At 39.4% G+C, this 23919-nt stretch overlaps 3 protein-coding genes across 3 annotated transcripts in view; 2 read left to right on the plus strand and 1 right to left on the minus strand.

The window, feature by feature from the left end:
* Nucleotides 1-23919, minus strand: part of kek5 (kekkon 5) — a 157055-nt gene that overhangs the window by 23273 nt on the left and 109863 nt on the right. Inside the window, exon 3 of the mRNA XM_068298348.1 lies at nt 8005-8154. The gene's annotated coding sequence lies outside the window, so the exon portion shown is untranslated. The remainder of the gene's footprint in view (nt 1-8004; nt 8155-23919) is intronic.
* On the plus strand, nt 2242-3713 carry LOC137583455 (nucleolar and coiled-body phosphoprotein 1-like). The gene is made up of 2 exons (XM_068298501.1): nt 2242-2562; nt 2631-3713. The coding sequence occupies exons 1-2, from the start codon at nt 2499-2501 to the stop codon at nt 3356-3358; spliced, it is 792 nt and encodes a 263-aa protein (XP_068154602.1). The 5' UTR covers nt 2242-2498; the 3' UTR covers nt 3359-3713.
* Nucleotides 6670-7615, plus strand: LOC137583456 (RING-box protein 1-like). Its single transcript, XM_068298502.1, has 2 exons — nt 6670-7374; nt 7452-7615. Exon 1 carries the CDS (start codon nt 6798-6800, stop codon nt 7275-7277), a length of 480 nt encoding a protein of 159 aa, XP_068154603.1. The 5' UTR covers nt 6670-6797; the 3' UTR covers nt 7278-7374; nt 7452-7615.

The raw sequence follows: 23919 nt of genomic DNA on the forward strand, positions 1-23919 counted from the left end.
GATGGAAATGCTGGAGCTGAAAGCGGAGCATCTCTCGCCACTTATTCACTCAACAACAAGAGCAACAACAAAAGTGACAAACAGGTGTAAAAATTGTTGAAAAGCTGTCTTGAAAAAAGGAAAGGAAAAGAAAAAGGAAAACGGCAAAAAATTAATGGCAAGGACCCTGGCTTTTCACTTAAAATTATTAAATTCCAGCACGGCGATTAAGTATGAGCCGTAAGGAAAAAAAACATAGACGAACCAAGCAAAGAACACAGCACAAAGACGTGAAGAAAAGAAAAAATGAGAGAAAAAGTGCAGGCGTCATCACCCACACAAAACAAATATTATTAAAGAGGAGCACAGCCGGAAGAAGTGCAAATGAAATTTGACAGGAAGTTTGGGAAAACCCCTGAAAAAAAAAGAGACAGGAATGATGAGAAAAGAAGATATAGCCAGAGACAGACTCAGTGTGGGAGACAGAGAGAAAGAAAAACTGAGACGGCTTACCACAGGCCGAAAAAAGAAAAACAAAGAAAGAAAAAAAAACACAGACACCATACCCAAAGCCACTGGGAAAACTGTGTGTTATACGTGTGTTTGGGTCCTCTGAGCTGCTGTCAACAGTCCGCTTTGGCCCCCTCTCTTATTTCTTTATCACACGCTTCGCTCTGTCCCAATTGTCTACGCACCGGACCCCCTGACAGCACTTCTTCCCAAGGGGGACATGTGGTGTGGGCGGTGCGTTTAAGCACAACAACCTGGTCCTGGAGCTTTGAAATGTCACAACTGATTGTTGCCAGATTCAAGAGAGTGTCGAGCAAGCGAGTGGTTGGGCCGCCGATTAGGCCAGCTCGTTTGCCGCTTGGGAATGCGGCGAAGTGACAATTTTTTCAATTGGGATGTAGCTACTGGTAATGATAATTAGATATTGGATTGGAGCACAACTGGAAGTGTGGCTGCATATTCGCAACAACGGAGAGACAAAAGGCAACTACCAATATCGCCGCACAGTTGTCATGTCGACACATTTTGAATGATTTATGAAATTGATTCTCTGTTTTCTAGCACACTCCTTCAATCCGTCACGACGTCACCACACACACCCACAACCATGTCAAACACTTGATAGCCATGCAATATTCCGGCTAAAAGCGAACAGCATTGACAGTCAAGGAGAGAGTGCACTATGTGTGTGCAACATGATCTAATCCTATACATATCAACGAGGTTTGTTTAGAAAGTAGAAAACCACATTCCATTCGTCTTGTTTACATCGATATTTCGGTATTAATTCGTTGCTTAGAAAAAGGGCCAGGGCAACCGGGGGAATTTTCCACCTAAATGACAAAGTTTTTCTTACAGTTTCTTTTTTACCATGAGCTTTTGTTAGACTGCCTGCAGTCAGGTTAACTGTTAGAACATACCTCGTATGTGCAAGGCTTTAATTTTGTTGGTTTTTTTCTCTTCTTCTGTTTTTCAGACAGTAGCCAAAGTGTGCACATGTTGTATAGCGGCTCAATTGCTCACTTTGAAGCCAACTTGGCAGGTTTTGCACCTACATGGTAGTAATTGGGGATGGGGGGGGATGGCAACCTACCGATGTCACTATCGAGGTATCGACTTTATGCTGTTTTGTGACACCATCGATAGTTATGGTCATTTTGAATATTATCATCATCAATAACAAGAGGCAGAAATTAAGTATCAATTAGTTAAATTGTCAACGATAGTATCGATACTATCGAATTTGACACTTTAAACATCGATAAAATCGAAGGGGACCGTAATCGATAACAAACACAGAACAAACGGAAACTTAACTCAATAACAAACCATTTGAGAAACACGTGTTTGCTTGGTTTCAAAAATAGACAATTCATCTTATGTATATCACATGTATGGTATATAGAAGAATGTCAAATAGAATATTATGTAATTTGCATTATCTGTTAGAACTTATTTCACAGCTTTTGCTTTTTGACTTTCTCTCTTTTAGTTTGAGATAATTTAATGCAAATTCGTTAATTCTTACATTTTGTCAATGTCACTCAAAATCGATTATGCTGAGGTTTCAATCTCGATTACCCACCCCTGAAATTGGCAACTGATATCGACTTGCGATAATGTTTATATGTATATTTTAGATAAATTATTATGTATGTACATATGTATATTTATGCAGTTTTTTAGTAAAAACAATTTCTGTGGAAGACGCGTAAACAATAAATGGTGTTTCAATACAAATGGCGGCGTCTGGACGAGAGTATAGAATTTCATAGCTCAATCGTCTCAAATGGTTCGAGTGAGAAAGAGATAGAGATAGACGGAAAAAAAGGGGAAAAGGGATGGAGAGCAATTGAGTGTTTAAGATATTTGATTGGAGCAGTAGGCTTTGGAGTTTGAGTCAAAAAGGAAAGTCAACGTCAGAGCAATACAGGGAAAGGGGATTTCATTTGCTTGCTTCAGCTCGTACCTGGCAGTTGTTCTCGAAATTAATAGAAAGAAAAAAAAAAATGGAATCTACAAACATGGAGATATGGCACGGAAGCTTAACTAAAAAAGCTGGAAATGAAACTAGTAAGTTTGTCATTTAATATTTCAATATTTATAATATAAATAATTATATTTATTCGATACATATATAGAAAAAGCAGTTCCAGTCGAGAGTCCAAATAAAAGCAAAAAAAATGCCTCGTCATTTAGTCAAGAACGTAAGAGCCGGCGTCTTCAAATGGAAAAAGAACTGAAGGAACCGATTGAAGAAGATTTGGAAGAGCATTCTGTCATTAAGTTGCCGAGTATGCCAATGTTGGCCGAAGCTGACTCTGTGCAAGCAAATGATTCGGAAATGCCGGTTAAACGCAAATCGAAAAAGTCGAAAAAATCTAAAAAGCACTCGAAGCGTGACAAGTCTGCAGAGGAGGGGCAGGTGAACGAGGTGATTGATCTGATCGACACGGACGCCGAGACAGAGCAAGTAGATGCAGAAGCAGAGGACGATTCAAATGTCCAGCAATTGCAAAACAGTGTGCTAAATGAACTAATGGCTGTGTCCGACTCTCTGAATGTCGTGGAGCAGCTACAGATACAAAATCCAAATGATGGGCATCAGTTGGTTGCTGAAAAAAAGGAAGCGCCGCCATCATCATCATCATCATCATCATCACCACCACCAGCACCAGCATCTTCATCAGCATCTCCAAAACCACCAACACCAACATCACCAACACCACCACCACCACCATCATCGTCACAAGCATCACCATCAGCATCACCATGGAGAAGAAAACTTCACAATGAATGGAAACCTGGTGCACACTACTCTTCCAACACCTTCGACCACTTTCTACACTCCAAGTACAATGGCAAATAATCCTATACCACCACATTGCTTCAATCAAAAGAAACGCATCCTGGAGCAGTGGCTGCAGGAACAGCAGGAACAAGAGCGGCAGCAACAACAACAACTGCCATCCGACAGTGACTAGGCGATTTGGAGGTGCCATTTCTTCATATCGATTTTATGTATGTATATAAATATATATCTATACATTTATGAATTACTTACATATATGTATACCTATATATTTATCTACATCATATCTATCGATACACATTTACATCAAAACACATGAAAAAACAATTCCAAGAATTTAACAGCATTTATCAAGTGTATTAACTGTAATTGGTACCTAATAAAAATTAACAATTTGCCGTTAGTCAAATAATTATGCAGTTTCACTGAAAAAGTCCAAGCAGGGAGGGAATAAGCCAAAGAAATACCCACAGGGAGGGTATTTCTCCTAGCCAAGGATCTATCGGTCTAGGTGCAAGTCTCTTCGACTTTAATAACGCCACGTGCCACAGGGCGGTTATTTATGGTACTTGGGTGGATGACAGGCTGCAATTATCTGTCAACCTATTTAACTATCGACTTTCTTTTATACACGAGTCATGCCTTAACTAAATTATGCATTCATTTTATTCTTCTATCCTCGATTTCAAACCAAAAAAATTAAATTTCTTTCTGATTTCGATTCGATTTCTTTCGATTTCGATTTATTATCATAGCAAAGGAGAAAGAGACAGAAAGAAGACCACGTGGAGTAAAAAGGGTCGCCAGGAAAGAGAGAGAGGGAGAGAGCGAGAGCGAGAGAGACAGCAGAATCAGAACAAGAAATGACAAAATAAAAGTCAACACACAAAAAGAAAAACAACCACATTCAAAACGCTGGGGCTCAAGTGGAAGTTGACTATGGATTATACCTTTGGGGGCAAAATGGAAAAGTAGAAAAATTGTAGCAATCAAATCACTGGGTATCAATTTGTGGCCTAAGACCATATAAATAACTCGAATTTTAAATACCAATTACTCCGTGAAATCAATTTTGAAATCTCTATTCCAAAATCCTGTCATTCGAATGTGTTGGTCACACTAGTCAAAAATCAGTGTTGATTTAGAAAAGTTACTCGAGAGAAATGTCAATACATAATGGAATCAATCGAGGGGTACACCGAGAGTTGATTCACTTAAAATCTAGTCAAGTCCAGTTATTTTTTCTCCTTTTTTTAAACTTTTTATACCATGCACCCATAGGGTGAAATGGTATATTAAAGTCGCCAAAATGTATGTAACAGGCAGAAGGTCCGCCAGTCCGCATGAACACCTAGATCTCGGAGACTATATCCGCCAAATTTTGAACGTAGACTCATGTTACATAAGTCATGTAGTATGCACTGTGTTGGACCCACGCCCACTGCCACCACAACCAATCCCAGAATCTTTCGACTATCGAAATCAAATTCGGCATTCACTTATTGGGCTTACTGATTCTTAACCAATTTGAATTGAATTTGGGCCAGAAACATACGAGCCTCATATGCAATGGTGCATGGTATACCAAAGTCGGCTAGGCGACTTACTTACTTCATTTTTTATTGTGTTGCACTTTGTGTAATCGCAAATTGACGAAATGGCATCGAGTGAACGAATAACTGTTCCAATTTCAATTCCAATTAAATGCACAACGGAATCAAATACAACGTAAAACGAAATCAGAAAAGGAATTCACAGAAACAACAGCAACAACAACAAAGACAAAAAGAAAAGCCATGGGAGTAAAAAATGATGGAGAGTAGAACCCAATTGCAACTAAAATGAAAGCGCAGAGAATGGTCTATGGAGGAGGGCGTAAGGTTCGGGATGGTGGTAAGGGGTAAAAGGGGGCAAAAAACAAAAAAAAAGGAAAAAATCAAAATCGAAAACGAGGTGGGAGGAGACAATTTAATGCCGGAAATAGTTTTTCCAAGCTATGCCAACAGGCTACAGGCGTTTCTGCTTTGCTTTGCTTTCGTTTTGTCTGAGCGTTTGAGGGTCCCAATGTTGTGTTGTCTGTTCGTTTGTCTGTCTGACTGCAAATAAATTTACTAATAAAATGCCAAAAATTTCTTGGCAGGGCACAAAAAGGGAAAAAAGGTTCTGATCTGTTGAGTTCTATGATGGGTGGGACGACGACAACAACGGGCGGCGGGGGGTGGAAAAGGGCCAGAAAACATTTTTGTAATGAACATATTTTAAATGCATGCCACGCACCAAACAAGCAACCAGTTGGGCTCCTTCATCGTATCCTTTTTCAGCTAGAATAACAACAACAAAAATAATTTGAGCCCCGTGTGCCATGCCATACGCCCCTCATCATCGTCATCGCATGACTCTGCCGACCGTTCAAATAAATCTGAAAATGAGCGTAATTTAGGCATTCTGACCTTGATAACTCTGCTTCTACAATAATTTGGGTAGACATGAAAACATTTCATGTGTATGAGTGTGTGTGTGTGTGTGTGTGTGTATTTGTGTGAGATTTGACTTGAGATAGGGTTCGCCAGGCATGACAAGGTCATTCGACCGATTGATGTGATGTGGGATAGTTGTATATTAAAGTGAAAAAGGACCAGATAAACGGTCATTCGTTTCATTTACTTAAAGCCTTAACTTTTCAAATTTGCCTAATGAAAGCAATGTTACAAACACTTAAACTATATTCTTTAAGATACTATATATGGACATATACTCTTGACTATGTCGGACTATTAATAAGATGCATCTTCTAATAAGTTTCATCGATACAGAATTTCCCTTATATGTACATCCTTGAGAACAACCGGAAAGTAGATCAATCACTTCATTAGGTATATTTAAATTGGCTCTGATCAAGACTATGAAAGACTTGCCAAAAACATGCCAGCATTGTTAACAATAAGAACAATCCAGTCCGAGCTGATGAATTTTTTATATATTTATTGAGAATAGTGCGAACAAGAGATTTAAAAAGCCCGCGTATTTGAGTATTCGAAATTCGTCATCTGGCAACACTAGCTCAAAATTTGACAGCTTTTTTAGCCGCAAACAGTTACTTTTAGCTATAGTTCCGATAAAAAACATTAATATTCTTTTGTTGATTACTCAAAAACTACGAAATAAATCGCCAAGGCGCATCTGAGGTAGCGCTCGTGGAATTTTTCTCTTTCGTTTGATACCAAATTTATGTAGTTTAAACGCGTTTTGGGTGCAAGTAACTTAAGTAAATATTTACCTTAAACTCAATTAAACGTCGATATATCAATAACGACAAGCGTCTATCGACATATCGGAAAACAGAGAAACTATCGATGGTTTCCCAGCTCTAATATGACTCGACAAACTTACTTTTCGTCTAGTTGGCCATAATTCTTCTGCTCGTTGATATAACAACTCAACAATAATTTTAAAGACAACTTCTTATTCAAAATCAAAATATTCTATAATTATTACTATGGATGATCAAAGCGATCACAGTTCGGCTGAACTTTATGTAGAAGAGGACGAGGAGGAAGAGAACGCTACTGGCCCTGTTCCGGACACTGAGGTCCCACAGCCTTCAAGTTCCACTAACCAGATGAACTTGACAGAGGAGGAGAAAGCGAAGGCCATGAAAATTTCGGATGATGTACCGACTTGCAGTAAGTACTGCCAGCCGGACGACAAACGATTTGTCGTTAAGAAATTGAATGCTGTAGCTCTGTGGGCCTGGGATATAGCCGTTGATAACTGCGCCATTTGCCGCAATCACATAATGGACCTATGCATCGAGTGTCAGGCAAATCAGACTTTAAATTCCTTTGACGAGTGCACCGTGGCCTGGGGCATGTGCAATCATGCCTTTCATTTCCATTGCATCTCGCGTTGGCTGAAGACGCGACATGTCTGCCCATTGGACAATCGCGAATGGGAGTACCAGAAATATGGACGATAAAACTGGCAGTAATTTGGACTCCAATCATTCAAGCAACCAATTTTTCCATCAATCAACATAGTTATGCACTTGGATTTCCCCCGCTATATATGAATATGTATGTGTATAATCGATCCCCACAAAAATAAAAAAACATAAAATACATTTTCATATTTCTTTTTTTCCCTTTTCAAGTGTTTTTATCGTTTGCTTTTTTTTTCCATGCTGAAGAAAGGCAACAACCTTAAGGGCATAAATTAATTTAAAGCATAAAATGAAATACAAAATATTTATAACCAGAAATTCAGTTTGCCCTTAAGGATATAAAAAAGAAGGGTGTCAAAGTAAGAATAGACAGACGTAGAGGAAGACGAAAGCAAAAATTTCAAATGGAAAATTATTGAAGGAATTGGTAATACGCTTGCCAAAAAAAGGCATACCAAATTCACTTATGCATTTGGAGACCAAATGGAGACCACAAATACTCGAGTCGAATCGATATATTGGATAATCCGCTTAGAAGTATACACAGATTGAGATCAAAAATACTATTTATGTACAATTTGAAGCAACGAATTATAATAACTTTATTATATCAAACAATTTGGAAATGTATTTGTGAAGTCGGTGTGCTGAAGCTTTTCCATTTCCTTCTGTTTGGCCAGTGTCATTTTCAAGTTTTTGAAGTTTTTTCTTGAAGCAATTAAAAGTCCAGCCAAAAAGAAAATCTATAGACAGAAAAACTTACCAATTATTTGCTTGCAAAATTTTCCTTCTCTTCGGTTGTTCGTACTTTTTTTTTCCTCTAATTTTCGTTTTTCTTCTATTTCTTCTCGCTTTTGTTGCTGTCTTTCACTTTGAACTTTGACAACGACAGCGACAAGATAAGGCAAGGACCCTGCAAGAAGATGGCAAAATAAAAATATATTTTTTAATAAAAACTTAAAAAAAGAAAGAAAAGAAGCAGAAAACAGGGAAATTGGCATTAAATTGCAATTGGCAAATTGCGTTTTATTGCGAGTGTTTTTAATTAGCTTTGCTGATATTCGATTGAAGTCAAATGGCGAGCCGTTAAGCAGCCAAAAACCCAAAAGCAACCGAAGACCCATAACAATAACCATTAACAAAATGTTTGCCTCCCATTTCGCCACCTCGGGCTTCTTTTGTTCGCTTGTGTTGTCCTCAATGGACAATTAGTCCCTTAGTCACTCTCTCTGTCTCTCTCCCTCTCTCTCTCTGTCTTTCTCCCTCTCTCTCTCTATCTCTCTCTATTTTGTGTAGTTTTTCACAGTTTAAAGATCAAAATATTTGTTCCAGCTTCCCATTTGACTATACGAAATTCTAATGAGTCCAGAGGGTTCTTTCTGAAGTTCAATTGTTATGTCGGTCTGAGGCCTAGGCCTTGTGGCAAAATCTTTCTATTCATCAAGAGCTTCTGCATCCATAGGATAAAATGGTATATTGGTAAATATTTATTTAAGCTACTCGAGATTTCAGTGTTGAAAAGTGGAAAAATCGCCTAAAGCTAGATTTCAGTGTTGTCGGCGCGTTATTTGACCGCCCTGGTAGCCAAATATTTTACTCTAAATTATAAATTTGAGGAATATTGTATTCTGAACTATATTTGTTCAATAAAATCCAGAAATATTGTAACCTCAACAAGGTAAATAGTTACTTAAGTTACTCGGGCTCAAAACGCCCTTAAACTACATAAATTTGGTATCAAACGAAAGAGAAAAATTCCACGAGCGCTACCTCAGATGCGCCTTGGCGATTTATTTCGTAGTTTTTGAGTAATTAACAAAAGAAAATTAATGTTTTTAGCGGGATTATAGCTGAAAGTAGTTGTTTCCGGCTAGAAAAAAGATGTCAAATTTTGAGATGGTGTTGCCAAATGCCGAATTTTGGATACTCGAATACGCGGGCTTTTTGAATCTTTGATACCAAATTTATGTAGTTTAAGCCCGTTTTGGGACCGAGTACTTTAAGTGTATGTATTTTTGATTAGCATCAATAGTCTAGTCGATCTAGCTGTGTCTGTCTGTCCGTATGGAGGTCCAAATCTTTCTGAGGCAACCAAATTTGATATGTAGCCTTAAAATACATAAATTTGGTATCAAATAAAAGGAGAAAAATGACCTCGGCTGCATATTGACGTTTTATTGCCAAGTTTTTGTGAAACTAAGAAAAGAAAATACATAATAATTTCCACAATAGAAAATATTGTTCAGTTTACAAATTTTTTTGTTCTAATAGGAAAATTTATCGTTTCAACAAGACAAGTTATCGTTCTGTACACAATTATTGGCCGCTCTGGTTTGATTTCCCAAAACCAAATAGTGGCATCGCCATAATCCATATGGAGAGGGCTTTAGTCAACACTTAAGCTCACTTCTCAACACTGAATTATCTTTTTTTTTTTTTTTTTATATTAAAAATTTGTATATTTGGTTTAAACTAGTTTGCTGATACCTTCAGTGGCAACTTAACCTAGCTTTACATTAAAGGGAAAAAACAATAGATCACAGGTGATATTTACATACGATGAACAACGTTACATTCAAAATTTACAATATTACATTTTCACAAAATTTACAAGACAGATTATTTGTTAATCATGGGACCTATTAGGTAGATCCGTTGGGTGGTATCGTTTCAGTCTTCTCTTCCTAGGTTTGGCAGTGAGACGTCTGGCTAGACTATTGGAGTGACCACCGAGGCGTTGCAGATACTTTTCTGCATTTTTGCTTCATAGCATCACCCACCTTAGGGACGCCCAGGTCCCTTTCAATATCCTTGTTTCGTATATACCAAGGTACGTTGGATATACGCCTTAGAATTTTTGATTGCGTCACACATATTTTTTTTAAGTTGGATGTAGCTGCAATTCCATATATTTGTACTCCGTATTTCCATATGGGGCTTAGTATGGCTTTGTAGATTGTCACTTTGTTGTGTAATGACAATTTATTTCTAGGCGCGAGCAACCAAGCCATTTTCCTTGTTTTCGCCATTATAGACTGCTTGACCATGGTAATGTGGGATTTGAACTTTAATTTCCTGTCCAAAATGACACCCAAATATTTATAGGAGCTCTTGTGCTTGTGTCTTGTAGAACCCATCATTGTAATGCCTCCGCAGGACAAGGGTCTCGTTGTAAAAGTAACGGTTGCACACTTGCTGCTGTTTACGCCTATGTTCCATTTTGAAGCCCAGTCTTCAAAGCTGGACACATATTGTTGTAGAGCTTCAGTGGCACAGGTGATGCTTGGGCTTCTGGTCAGCACTGCAGTGTCAGCACATTATTTTCGCCCAATCTAGTTATTTCTGTACTAGTGGGCATATCAGCTGTATATAACATATATAGTGTAGGGCCAAGAACGCTGCCTTGCGGTACGCCTGCACATATGGGGCGCTTTGAGGATTTGACTCCATCGACAACAACTCTGAAGTTTCTACCTTCTAGGAAACTGCGAACTAGTTGGAAAAGCTGCGGCGTTAATATGGATTTCAGTTTAAATAGGAGGCCATCATGCCACACCCTATCAAAAGCTTGCTGAATATCCATAAAAATGGCAACTGTGTACATTTTATGCTCCATAGCATCCAGGGCGAAATTTACGACACGATGAAGCTGTTCAGGGGTTCCGTGACCATGCCACTTTGGAATGGTTTCAGTTACAGGCTTTAGATTCATAATGCGGTTGAGGATCACCCTTTCTGTCATTTTGCCCAACGCTGAGAGTAGACTAATTGGTCTGTATCCATTGACTTTAGAGTGCGGCTTTTCCGGCTTTGGGATCATGGTGATTAGAGCAGTCTTCCAACAGTTTGGGAAGTGACCAATCCTCAAGATACTGTTAAATAGCAAGACTATAAACAGTAGAGCTCTTTTTGGTAAGAGCTTCAAGGTCTTGTTGTCAAGTTGATCCTCTCCAGGGGACTTCTTGACCTTGAGATTCTTAATTTGTTGCTCTACCTCTTGCAGCGTCACTGGATTTGCTGGTAAAGACATCTGAAACGGGATTTCTAGACTCATCTCTACAGCCGCTCGCGTCTCTGCAGATGTAAAGTTAAAAGGCTTAAATCTTTCCTCTAGACTGTCTGCAAATACTTCAGCTTTCTGCTGACTGGAGTAACACCATCCTCCTGCTGGATCTTTAATTGGTATTTTCGGGATAACTACTCGCTTGAAGCGGCTCGTAAGCTTCCAAAGAGTATAGTTAAAGGATGCATCTGGCCCAGCAGCTTCTAAGATGTCATCTATATTTCTCTGTTTGATTTTCGCGAGAACCTTTTGCAAACGGTTTGACAATCTTGTATAGATCTGATGGAAGCGATCATCACCGGTTCTCGCATATTCCTTTCTTACTCGTCTTTTCAGGCGTAACAGCGCATCAGCACTTGCCGGGAGAGAAGCGTTTCGTTGTCTTGGTGGGCATGGATTGGGTGGTGTAGCATTTGAAGCAGCGCATTTTATGTTTCTCATGAACATTGAGACTGCATCTTCTATGTCATCTGGGCTGTTAATGTCAATGTTAAGGTTAATTTTGCGTTCCAACTCATCTTTAAATGCTTCAAGGCATGCACCTCGAGGGAGCAGATTTTGCTTTCTGGCTTTAGCTTGAGGTTTGTGATGTACTGTTGCTATGATCGGTAGGTGATCCGAAGAGAGCTCATACTTAGTTTCAATCCCAAGCGTATTTAACGAAACTCCGTTTACTATAAAGAAATCCAGAGCGGATGGTGTAAGCCTTGTATTGTATGAGAAGAAAGTTGGCTCGCCAGTGGCTAAAATTTGGCATGTGGAACTAGCAATGGCTTCTTGCAATCGCTTTCCTCGGCTGCATGTTCTTGTGTTACCCCACCAGGGATGTTTTGCATTAAAAACACCACCTGCGATAAACTTGTCGCCCAGGCCAAGAAATAGTTGCTCAAAGTCAGCTTTATTCCAAGGTTGATTGGGATGCAGATAAATGGAGGAGATTTTAATGCATCCACCATTGGTCGGCACACTTACGCTTGCAGCTTGAACAGTGGGACTCAACGTAGGTTCATTTTGGACATGAGAGATATATGCTCTTATGAAAACAGCAGATCCACTTTTGGAATTTCCACTGGGATGATTAGCATAATATTGTTCAAAACCTGGTAAGTATACTCGTAGTCCTGGGCGCATATGTGTTTCTGTAATCAGCATTACATCTATGTTATTTGCACTTAGAAAAAGTCGAAGTTCTTCGATGTTTCTGACTAATCCTCGTGCGTTCCACAATCCGATTTTGAGATTCGTGTTAATCATTTAGATATTAGCTTCTGTACCAGATCTCGAAAGGCTTTGTTTGCCTCCATTGTTTCCTGTATGAGCTTGAACATTTGATCCATTCTGCTATTGAGATCATTAATGGCTTTTTCCAATACTCGGAATTTACTATTGAAAGGTTGATCTTCAGATAAATCTGCCAACCTGGTTCCATCTTGGGTTAGATTTACATTTCTAGAAATCTCGCCACGAGACCTAGTCACGTCAGCATAGGAGTAGCCACTCCTTGGAGCTGTATTCGACTTGTGTTGTGTTTGGATTACGAGATGCTTTTCCGGGAGCCTTGCAACTGGCTTGAGCTTTTTGGTTAGTTCGAGCCTGACTGGACATTTTTTATAACTGGCTGGGTGGTCCTCACCGCAGTTAGCACAATTTGCTTGGTCTCCATCTTTGAGGCCGCATAAATGGGACCCAGTTAGGTGATTGCCTGAGCATATGCCACAAACGGCCTTTACATAACAGTTGTTTTTCGTATGACCGAAATCTTGACATTTAAGGCATTGGACAAGATCTCTATTGCGCTTCGCCTTTAGCACTGTTACTCTATGCCTTCCAATTTGAGTAATTTTTAGAGCCTCCGCAACCTTTGGTGACTTTTTTAAATTGACAAAAAACATGTTTTGTCTAGTTTTGGCATTATTAACATCTTCATCATCCTCTTCATTGATTTCAATGTTGCGCCAATCCGGTTTCCTGGGGCAGTAGATATTCATGACTGCGTGTCCCTGGTCAGTAAAAGCTCTCTCGATTAGTTTTTTTGGTACATTTGGGTGAATATCCCGAATGATTAGCCTGAACGGAGCATCTTCTCTCAGCTGGTGGTGCCAGAATTCACAGTTTTTCTTCGTTAATATATTTACCACAGCACGAAAAACATCGGAGTTTTTTGTATATATTCGAGAGACGCCGAACCTGGATGTGCGTATGTCATACATGTCGGCTGGCACTGTAGAATTTAGGGCCTCTTCAAGTTTGCCCATGTTTCCAACTTGTGGAACACATATAGCAGGAGGCTTGGGCAATGTGCTTCGCCTCTGGTCATCATCAGCAGGTTCTTGACTGCCAGTTTCTACTTGATCGGGTTGATCTTCAATGTCAAGATCCATCACAGCATCAGCTTCTTCAGCCAGCTCTGCGAAACGATTATTTCGGAGCGCAGCCGAAGAGGTAGTAGCAGTTGAATTTCTGGAAAGTTTTTGTAGTTGTTGTTTGTTATGAGCATCTGTCGCCTTTTTTTTTGTTTTTTACAAGGAGGGGCTCTCGGCATCTGAAATGGGCAATCGTTAACACGGGGTTGCTTTTTGATCAAACTTATGCTTGAAGCATCAGCAGAAGATGTGGCAGAGAGGGAACATGAGCTGCTAATTATGCTATTTGCCATTAAGTAAATCGGTTTACTGCTTCCAGTTGAAAATGTCATAGTACTGGTTGTCATAGTGCTTGTTGTTGTTGCAATCAAGTTGACATTATAATTTAGCCTATCACTTGACTCAAATAAATCTTTGGCCAAGGTGGCTCGCAGCTCTGCAGGTGTTTTGTACTTGATTTCCCTCATCTCCTCACGCTCAGACAGCTTATTTCTAAGCTGGAGCTGATCAGATGAGTCCCCTGGCATCGTTGGTCAATTCGCAAGTTTGGTTGTTTCAAATTTGCGTTTGCCCAGCATCAAGAACCGTTTGCTCGCAAGAAACGGTAGTGTTTTATTGCCCCTCGTTTGCGACTTCGCGCAGAGCGAGGGCGGTAGCTTTGTCCGTTGGACTTTTTTTTTATACATACATAGTTTTTGCGTTTCTCTTTTGACAGACACCGTTGGACAGTGCCCAAAACAGAAAATAGTTTCGTGCAAGATAAGCACACAGAGTACAACTTGAACTAATTACACAGCGCGATACGTCCGTTTACTTCGAATGCACACGATGAATTGACTGAATTATCAAGTGGCTTAAATAAATATTTACAATTTAACAGTTAAATTCATCAAATTAAAATGTAAGTGTGCAGATTATGTTTGTTTTTTGGTTCTGCCACGAAATATTTGTTGCCAAATTTAATTTGAATCTGAAAATAAAGTCGCAGTTGGTCGTTACTCAGCTGTGGCGCTAGAGTGCCCTTTTGTTTGTAAGAGCGAACGAGACGGCGTTAGTATGCTTCCAATAAGAATTTCATTAATTTGTTCTTATAAGTTTAAAATAGTTATTTCACTTTGTGCATGATATACTTCATTCTATTTGAACCAAATGCAATAATCAGCTTTGCAGATCGAAATAGAGAAATCTATGGAAATTTATTTTTAAGTGCAGCTACTATGCAAGTTATTTGTGCATGCAACATTAGTGTCTAATTATCTGTATGAATATAAAGCGCTATATTCAATTCACTCGATTTAATGAGCTTAATTTAGAACTAATTTGGAATTGGCTTAAACATTTCGATGTTGCCTTAATGATTCACTTACATTGCGCACTTACCTAATGCACAATTCCTCGCCCATCAGCAGCAGCAGGAGGACCAGGAGCTCCACGACCAACTCCTCCTCAGCTGTCAGCTCATTTAACACAATGGACTTAAAGTCTCAGCACCTTTCAGCTTAGCTAACTGCATGTGGAACAGCAACTAAACGCATTTGGTAGACCAAATGATGGTAAGAAAGGGATTGCACTGAACTGAACCGAACTGAAGTGAATGTGAGTAAAGTGAGGAGAGAGAGGGCAGGCAGCACGACAGCACTGACTACGACATGGACACGTGGAGACGTGCTTATTGGCAACCACAGCCAATTAACTAGTCAGTCTCTCATTTTGATTAGGATGTGTTGCTGCTGATGTGCCAATATGCCAATGTGATGCCGATGTAAATGTTAGTCTTGTTTTTGTTGTTGCAAATGTGCCTGCCAATGTTGAACTAGCAGCGACAACAGCAACACTAAAATATATTGTCCGAGTATCTTTAACTTGCAATTCTACTGTTTTCATTGCTAAAAGTGTTGATGCAGTACAAAGCCAAACAGTTTCTGAACAGCTGCACTTTTTTTTTTCCTTTTTTGTTATTCTCCTATTGCCATTTTTTTGCAATAGCAGCAGCAACAGGGGATGGTCGGTCCTACCTACATATACATACATACGTCCCTTCCTTCAGGGCAGCTGCAGCAGTTTGCCAGCTGCAATATCAAACACTAACATCAGCAACAAAAATGCATCATGGTCAATGTTGCCTCCTTCTATCCCCGCTTGACTCTACCACTTTGCCCCCCTCTTCTTTTCTCAGCTACTCCCCTCGTGCTTGTCGATGTGGCTCGTGTAGTTTTCACAGAAAATAAATATCAACAAATTTTCTATTCTTTTTTTTTTTCCAAAATTGTTGCAACACCAGAGGAAAATCAAGGCAGCAAAAGAGATAGAGAGAGATAGAGAGAAATGGCAGAAACTGTTGAAATTTGATTGTCAGCTTAGATTTGAATAGAAATATTCCGTTTGTGACTTTCATGAAGAATCAACAAATCGCAAACAGCAAAAGTTAACTCTGCCTGCGACCGAAGTTTTTATACTCTAATAGTTTACTTTATTTGAAACACTCTTTCTGCGTCTTCATGCGATGCGATCCTGAAGCCCTTCACTTGAAAGGGCAATGCCTCTGAAACCAAAGTTCCCTCCCACATCACAAACATCTGGCCAATTTTATTATACTCTTCGGTAGAGTACAAAAACTGTTGCGTATTTCATTACGGTTTTCATATTTCTTTATCAATATATCCGCAGAGAAAATCTGTCAGTTTAAAACAAAATTTAGAGATGAAAGAAATTGACCAAGCTTAGCAATTGTCTAAAGCCAGCTGTGATATGGCAAAGTGAATCATTAAAATGATTGAAGAATCAATAAACATTGATTTTAAGAAACTTAAGAGTCTTCTACACATAAACGTTAATGATCGTCCGATGATTTAGTATAAAATCAGAATCGCAAACATTGGAAAGTTTTCTTTCTAATCGACCTATGTAAATAGAAGTTTGCTTCTCCTACACTTGACAAAAAAATCTCAGATTGTGGTGCAACTTCGTTGATTTGAACTATTAAAATTACTGATGAATTTTTGAGTAGGTAAAAAAGAAGATGCGGGATGGATGATAAATATGAGTAGGAATAGAAGCTGGTAGGAGGCGACTAAGACGACTAAGTAAATTTGCATGACTTAGCTCTAAGATGCCCCAAAGGCTGTTTTAGTTCTTCTTTCCATCATTTTCACTCTCCTTTCTTCCACCTTCGTTCTTGTTGTACTCTAGCAAAGCTTTTTCCCACCTTTCAGCTTAAGTGCAACAAAGTTTCCTCCGGGCGATGCCCACTGTTGTTATTGTTGTTGTTGCTGAAGCTGCTGCTTGATGCATTGCAAATTTTTCATGCAACGCACTTAGACTCAAAATGCAACCAGTAAGTGAGAAAGAGAGACAGCGAAACAGAGAGAGAGAGAGAGAGAGACAGACGATAGACTGCAACAGAGAGGGAGATGCTGTGAGACCTTCAAATGATGTCGAGAAAAAAGGACAACAGCCAAAGGATGGTAAGAAAGGTGGAGACGGACGGAACAGACCAACAGGCGACAATGTTTGCCCATCCCTCGCTCGGCAGCGTTTTCGTAATTGCTTATGCAAATTTCGTTGCAGCTTTTCATATAGCAACGAAGGCGACAGAGAGAAGAGAATCGACTGGATGGGGCTTGGGATGGCGATGGTTGGTGGGGGATTGCAGTGAGGGGACGAGTTACCAGTTAACCAGAGCAAGAGGAAATTCAACTTCTTTTTTCGGCTTCTCTAGATGAGTTTGATGCTACTGCTGCTCTTCTTGTTGCATTTTTTACTCTTCCTTCGATAAAGCACAAATGGCCGTTCATTACCTGCGAGTGGATCACATTTCCCCTTGGGAATGACTTTCCAATCTTATCATACCATATCCCATATCGATTATGGAGTCGATAATTAACCTTTGGTAAAACTAAATACCAAAAGTTTTATAATGGAAATGAAATCGAAATAGAGTTGAAATAGAACTCAATCTTTAGGGAACTTTATCGATTATAATTATTCATCATACTTCAAAATGAGATAAATCGATAATTACACATCTCTACATGTTGTGAAACATAATTAAAATTTCCCTTAAATCATTTTTAAGCTCTTCTAAGATTATTGTTATTAATTGTTTGAGTTGCCCAAAAAGGGTATCTCAATTCGTATGGTAATCGTTTTTGGTTCACATTTTTTTTTTTTTTTTTTTGCTGCATTTTGGTTGTTTCGGATGAAATTTTGGTTGAAATTTTCGCTGGTAAGTAAAGTTTACTTTGTTGCCTTTACACATACTTTTACCCCTAAAACCCTATACATATATACATATAGATGTACATATATATATGGTATATATTCCGCGCACTTGCCTTGCCTCTTGCCCCTTGGTACCCGCATAGGGTCCTCTCCCTTCTCACCAAGCTTCAACCCATTGTCAGCATGGACATGGAGGTGAAAAGGGTGGAGACTGTTTCCTCTACCCATTTCCTTGGTGTTTTTTTTTCCTGCCAGTAAATACACTTGGTTTGTCTGTGCGGAATGCATTTTTTCTCCTCCCCACTCCTCTCACATCACCCACCACCCAGTGATCACCTCTACTTCATGCTCATCGCTGCTCCAAACAGTCATTTTTAATGTGTTAAACAAATAGAAATTAAAGTAAAGTAAATAACGAAAAGAAAAATAAAGTAGAATTGAATAAATTTCAGCAATATGCAAAGCGGTGAGAGAAAATGAAGTTGCTCCGTGGATGGAGAGGGGGAACAGTTTGGGTAACAGCTCGAAATTTGCATAATAAACTATGCAAGTGTGGGCCATGAATTTGGTATGTTCTTCTTCTCGTTATGGAGAGTCCAGTGCTTGCATCTTGGCCAACATAAGCAAAAAAGGGCCAATGACTCTCAAACCCACATGCATACATACAGAATGTGCTGGCCAAAACAGTTTGAGAGTCATAAATTTGATTTAGCTGCACCAATTGCGATTAAAATTGCAGTCATCCTTCACTTCATTCCAACTGCACTTGGCTCTAGTCCATGGCATTTTACTTTTATCCTCCTGTTTCTTCATTCAGTCTTGGGCCATGGTTCTTTTACCCTTTTTTTTTTTTTTTGTTAGCCTGGCTTTTATTTCATTTGCCTGTTTGTTTTATATGCCTAACGGCAATTTTATTTGTTCTTGTTGTATGTGCCTGTGTGTGAGTGTGTGTGTGTGTACGATGGGGTTAGATAGAGTGAAGGGTAAGGGATACGAGTTGGGTGGCAGAGGCGTGGCAATGCAAGGACGTTCGTCCAGAGTTTGCTTGATTTATGGCCAGCGGGTGGAATTTTTATTTTTTACTTTATTATTTCACCCAACCCTCCCCACCTCTCTGCAACTTCCTCCAAACCTGTCCCACTCTCTCCGCTATGCTCTTTGCCTGCCGAGTTGCTACCTTTCATGACTTTATGCAATCCAATCTAAGTCAAAAAGTGGTGAGAAGGACCGCAGGCCGGCAGAGTTCGGAGTACGAGGTTCGACATTATGTTGAGGCCAGGCTATAGATATACAAAGCTGTTGCCTATCGGACATTGGCATGTAAATTGTGTGACTATGACGATTTGACTTGATGGCAACACTAAACCTACATTTTAAGACACCACTGAGACCTCTTTGAGACACTACTACAAATGTCACAGATAAAGTAATTACTGTCATATCTTCAAAATTTCACAACATCAATTTTCTTGCGTCATCGCACCACTGTGCCTACAATGTCATAACTGGCAAATAATGAATGCCATGTGCGGAAGATTCTCAACCGCGATTGCATAGAAAATTGGCCAAAAGACTGCAATTCACACACTTACCCATATACAGTGCGACCTATTGATAGTGAATAAACTTGTATTTGAATCTCAAAATCTTCTTCTTACATCCAAACCATCAGCATTTATCTACTTTGAGAGTGATCATCCTGAATCACTTTTGTTTAAAATACATTTCCTTGCTCAGCAGATGCATTTTGATCTTGGTCATACAATCATGGGTATTACTGTAGCGTAAATGAGGCAGGGAGAGTGGGCGACAACCCTTAAATGAGGGCTCTGTGGATGGGCGTGCATCATATGCGTTGCAATCAGTTGGAACAATGTTGCATATTAACGCGCCGCTGGATTTGCCTTCAGGTAACTCCAACTCCAATCAATGTGGAACCCTTAAAAAGCATTCTGCCCGCCTATTGCCCGTTGCCCGCTGGCCGCTCACTACCGTAACTTGGCTCTTTCGGCTCATAGGAACAGCAAAACCAAGCGCTCAATGTCTGTGCATAAATAATACATAAATAACTGACAGGCAGGGTCCTGGTCGGGGTCCTGGCCTGGGATAGGTGGTCTGAGTTCTGAATCCTAGTGGCTGCCTGACTGGCTGGTGGTTGGGCCTTTTTGGTCGGTTGGCTAATTAAAACACTTGATGGCCTCTTTCAACGAAAATGGGACTAGAGGGCTTCGGGGTTGGGTGTCAAAATTTCTACCTTCCAGCGATGTAAATTGCAAATTTCAAATTCGTCTGAGGTTTCTGGGGGGGATGAGGTAGTTCGGCGGGGCTGTAGCTGTAGGATGATTGTGGCAGGAGAGGCGTGTCTGCCTTATTGAGCGGCAATAACAGCTGCTTGAGGTGAAAGTTGTTGTGTGTGTGTGTGTGTAGGTGTAGGTGGGGAGGGGGTTTATGCTTTTCCCCATTTCCATTTTATCAACCCCCATTCGAAAATTTTGCGGTGGGGTCAATTGAGGTTGAGTTTCAGTTGTGGGATTTATAAGAGGTTTCGGTGGTCGTGTTGGGGAGAGGGTTTTGGTTTTACACCTGTTTCTTATGGCAAATTATTTATTGATATTAAGTGATATTAATTATGATGCCCATTTAAGGCCCTTGATGGGGGGGCGTGATCCGAATGACAGTGCCAATTAACTTGCTGGCAATCAAAGAAAATATGATAGAAATGTGCCGCAAATGCGGAAAATGGCAATGGAAATGACAGCAAATTGATGTGCAATTTAAAAACTCTTTAATTAAAGTCAACATTAGAAAATTTCACCATTTCATTTCATTCAACAAAAGGTTGGCAATTTTATTAGTTCAGATAAGTTGGTTTATAAGTTAGATTATCTGATTTATGGTATTTGTATGCGAATGAGGATTTTATGAGATTTTTGCTCTATCGATTGGATGACTTTATAATGGGGCTTTCAGTTGACTTTATAGTTGGCAAATTTTATGCCTGTAACTCCGCTGGGCACGTTCGCTTTTAGTGTTCGAGCTTTATTGAGCGAAACCATACTCTCATGGCCTTTATATGGCGAACATATTTTAGTTCTAAGACAATTCCATAGTATCAAGGCACAGCAGAAGGATGAAGGAGAGAGACGGCTTGGCGGCAGAAACTATAAAAAGATTGTGACACAAAATTTAAAACAATAAAAATTTGGCTCATAAAAAAAAGAATTGCAACTGAGAGACAAAATCGCATACAGAATAAAAACTGAAACAGAGCCGGGAAAGAGACTTTACGCAATTGGTCGCGAGAGACACAGATAGAGGGAGAGAGAGAGAGAGAGAGGGAGGGAGGAAGCAGTGAAAGTTCTTAAATCCCTAGAGCTTTACGCCCAAGGATTATTTGCTTTCAAGCCCTAAAAAAAAAAAAAAATCTATTCAGTAACGGGCCAAAAGTATTTAGAGGCGCAAGACTAAAAGTAGGAGTGAGGAGAAGGAGGAGGAGGAGGAGGAGTTCAGAAAAAATCGAGTTAAAGGAGCAGTTTGGAGTACGTGGGGGGAGGGGATAAAGTTCAGCTTACTCTAGTGGCGAAACTTTTGGTATGATATGGTTATTACGTGTATAGTCAGCACATTAAACATTTCTCACTTGGACATATTTTGAGGTGCACCCACATACCCACTACCAGGTACTTTCTGTCTCTTTCACCTGCACGCACTCTGCTTCTTTCTCTCTCCTGCGTCCCCCTACTCTTTTTCTCTGTGTTTCTGTCTTTGTCGTACATATGCATACAAATGACTTTTATGACCACAAAGGTTTTTGCTTCCCTGTTTCTTTCGTGGTTTTAACTAATGCCACGCCCCTAGAAACATTAGCATGTTTACGCCCACAAAAAACACGCGGCTTTTGCTCGACTATATACACCTTTTTCCTTCATTTTTTGTAACTTTTTATTATTATTTCTCTTCGTTTTTTTTTTGTTCTCTTTTTGCATACTTTGTTGACGCCTAAAAATATGCAAGAAAAACGGCAAGGAAAAATCTATTAAGTGAAAAGTGTGTGCAAAAAAATAGGGAAAGCCAAGAAAATTTCATTAGCACCCTAAGTTGCTCCGAAGACTCAACTCCAAGGACTGAAGAGTCCAATGGAGAATTCTTAAATCGATTGGAGCATTACTCAACACTGGTTTGTACATGATGGCTATATATTCCATAGATTATGATCAATCAAACCAGTGGCAAGTTAATGGACCCTTATACGAATATCGTATAGCTTCGTGTGGATGAATTTTCAGCATACGATTTAATCAAGCGAGTTGCGTGCGAATAAGTCCAACGGCAATGTCCTTGATGAAAAGAAAGCCAAAATGAGGCACAGCCATAGTGGAAAAGGAACGCGGCGAGGTAAGTGAGTTTGTATTACTTCAATCAACGCAAATTCAACTTGATTTCCTCGCGCGTCCTCTCTCTAACTTCAACGAAACGTTGCCAATTAATAAACAGCACAAAATTCATGTAAATGTCGAAATATATACCATACATGCACATTTATGCATATACATACATATACATATGTACCTCTGTATATATGTACATGTCTGGTTAGTTGAAAAAGTGGGAATTTTTATAGCTGCTGCGTTTTTTTGAGCAATTAAACAATGTGTGGGAACTGGGTCTATGTTTTTAGAGAGTCAAACAATGGAATACAAAGAGCCACAAGTAATGATGGAGACGTGGGCGTGTGGGCGAGCTTCTGCTGTCGTTGCCGACGCAGCTTTTGTCTGCCAAATTGAAAATTGGCATAATGAGGAAGTAAAAGTTTGTCTATAATTGCCTGGGAGAGTGTTTTGAATGCATGCGAGGCAAGTTAAGTGCGTGTGTGTGCGTTGAATCGATTAATTCATACAATTCTTGTCACTCAAGAGAAGAACTAAAGAACTAATAGAAAAATAATTCTCTGATAAACATCTATCTAAAAACTAGCTTCAACTAATCTGTAAAAGCTTTTTTTTTGTTTTGTCTTGAAATTGTTTTCTCATGTCGTTAAGAGCTGAGCGAATATTTCTGCATGTATAGTAAAACTTTTGCGCTTTGCAAATATTTAAAAGACCCGAAGCGGAGCGGAGGCATTGACATGGAGGTGACCAAAGGAAGACCGAACAAACGGGATACGGGATGCCCATACAAATATGGACGTAGATACTGTTCAAAACGTATGCCAGATGCCAGTCAGCGGGGTCATTAACTTTGCCTTTTGACAAAACTCAAACAGACACAAAATTCGGTTGCAAGTTTTATATACTTGTTTTTTCCGGTTTTCGTACCCTGTACTTAAAGAGGGTATATATGTACATATATGCCACAGGCGTAAGGAAGTTTCAAAATCCAGCTTACATACATACATACATATTATTTAAAAACACTTTAGTTTGTTCACTGAAAAGGATAATCAGTAGTTTATTAATTCGTATAGGCTATAGGGTATCTCAGAGTTGATATCGATAATTTACTTATGGGATATTTTCCATCCAGATCAGTATTTTGGGACTGCGCCTGTTATGTGGTAAGAATGGGTGGATGGTTGGGTGCTTTGGGTGTTTAGTTGTTTTCTTTTTTTTTTTCCGTTCTTTCAGTGGAGTTGTTTTTCAAACCATTTAAAAGTCAATTTGATTTATTTGCGTTGTGGGCGGCAACAACAATGGAAGGGAAAACATAACCAGATAGCCAGACTATCCCACATATGGCAACTATATGGACCCTTATATACATAATTATAAATGGCATTTGGCCAAAAATGTTTTCAACTCGCATGGAAATGGAAAAACTGATGGAAAAGGGAGAATACTGCAATTCATGAAACTTTTTGGTTGATAATGCTGCTGATTCTGTTGCCGTAGCCGTTGCTTTTGTTGATGTCGACCGGCAATAACATAATCCGTTTTCGAAATTACATAAATGAAAATGAAAATATGGCAATAACTATTTCCTATAAAAAATATATAAAATTACCTGTACCCCAGGGGGGTGAGAAGGATATTTT

This window comes from Drosophila tropicalis, unplaced genomic scaffold, assembly GCF_018151085.1.
Source record: "Drosophila tropicalis isolate 14030-0801.00 unplaced genomic scaffold, ASM1815108v1 contig_867, whole genome shotgun sequence".
NCBI lineage: Eukaryota > Metazoa > Arthropoda > Insecta > Diptera > Drosophilidae > Drosophila > Drosophila tropicalis.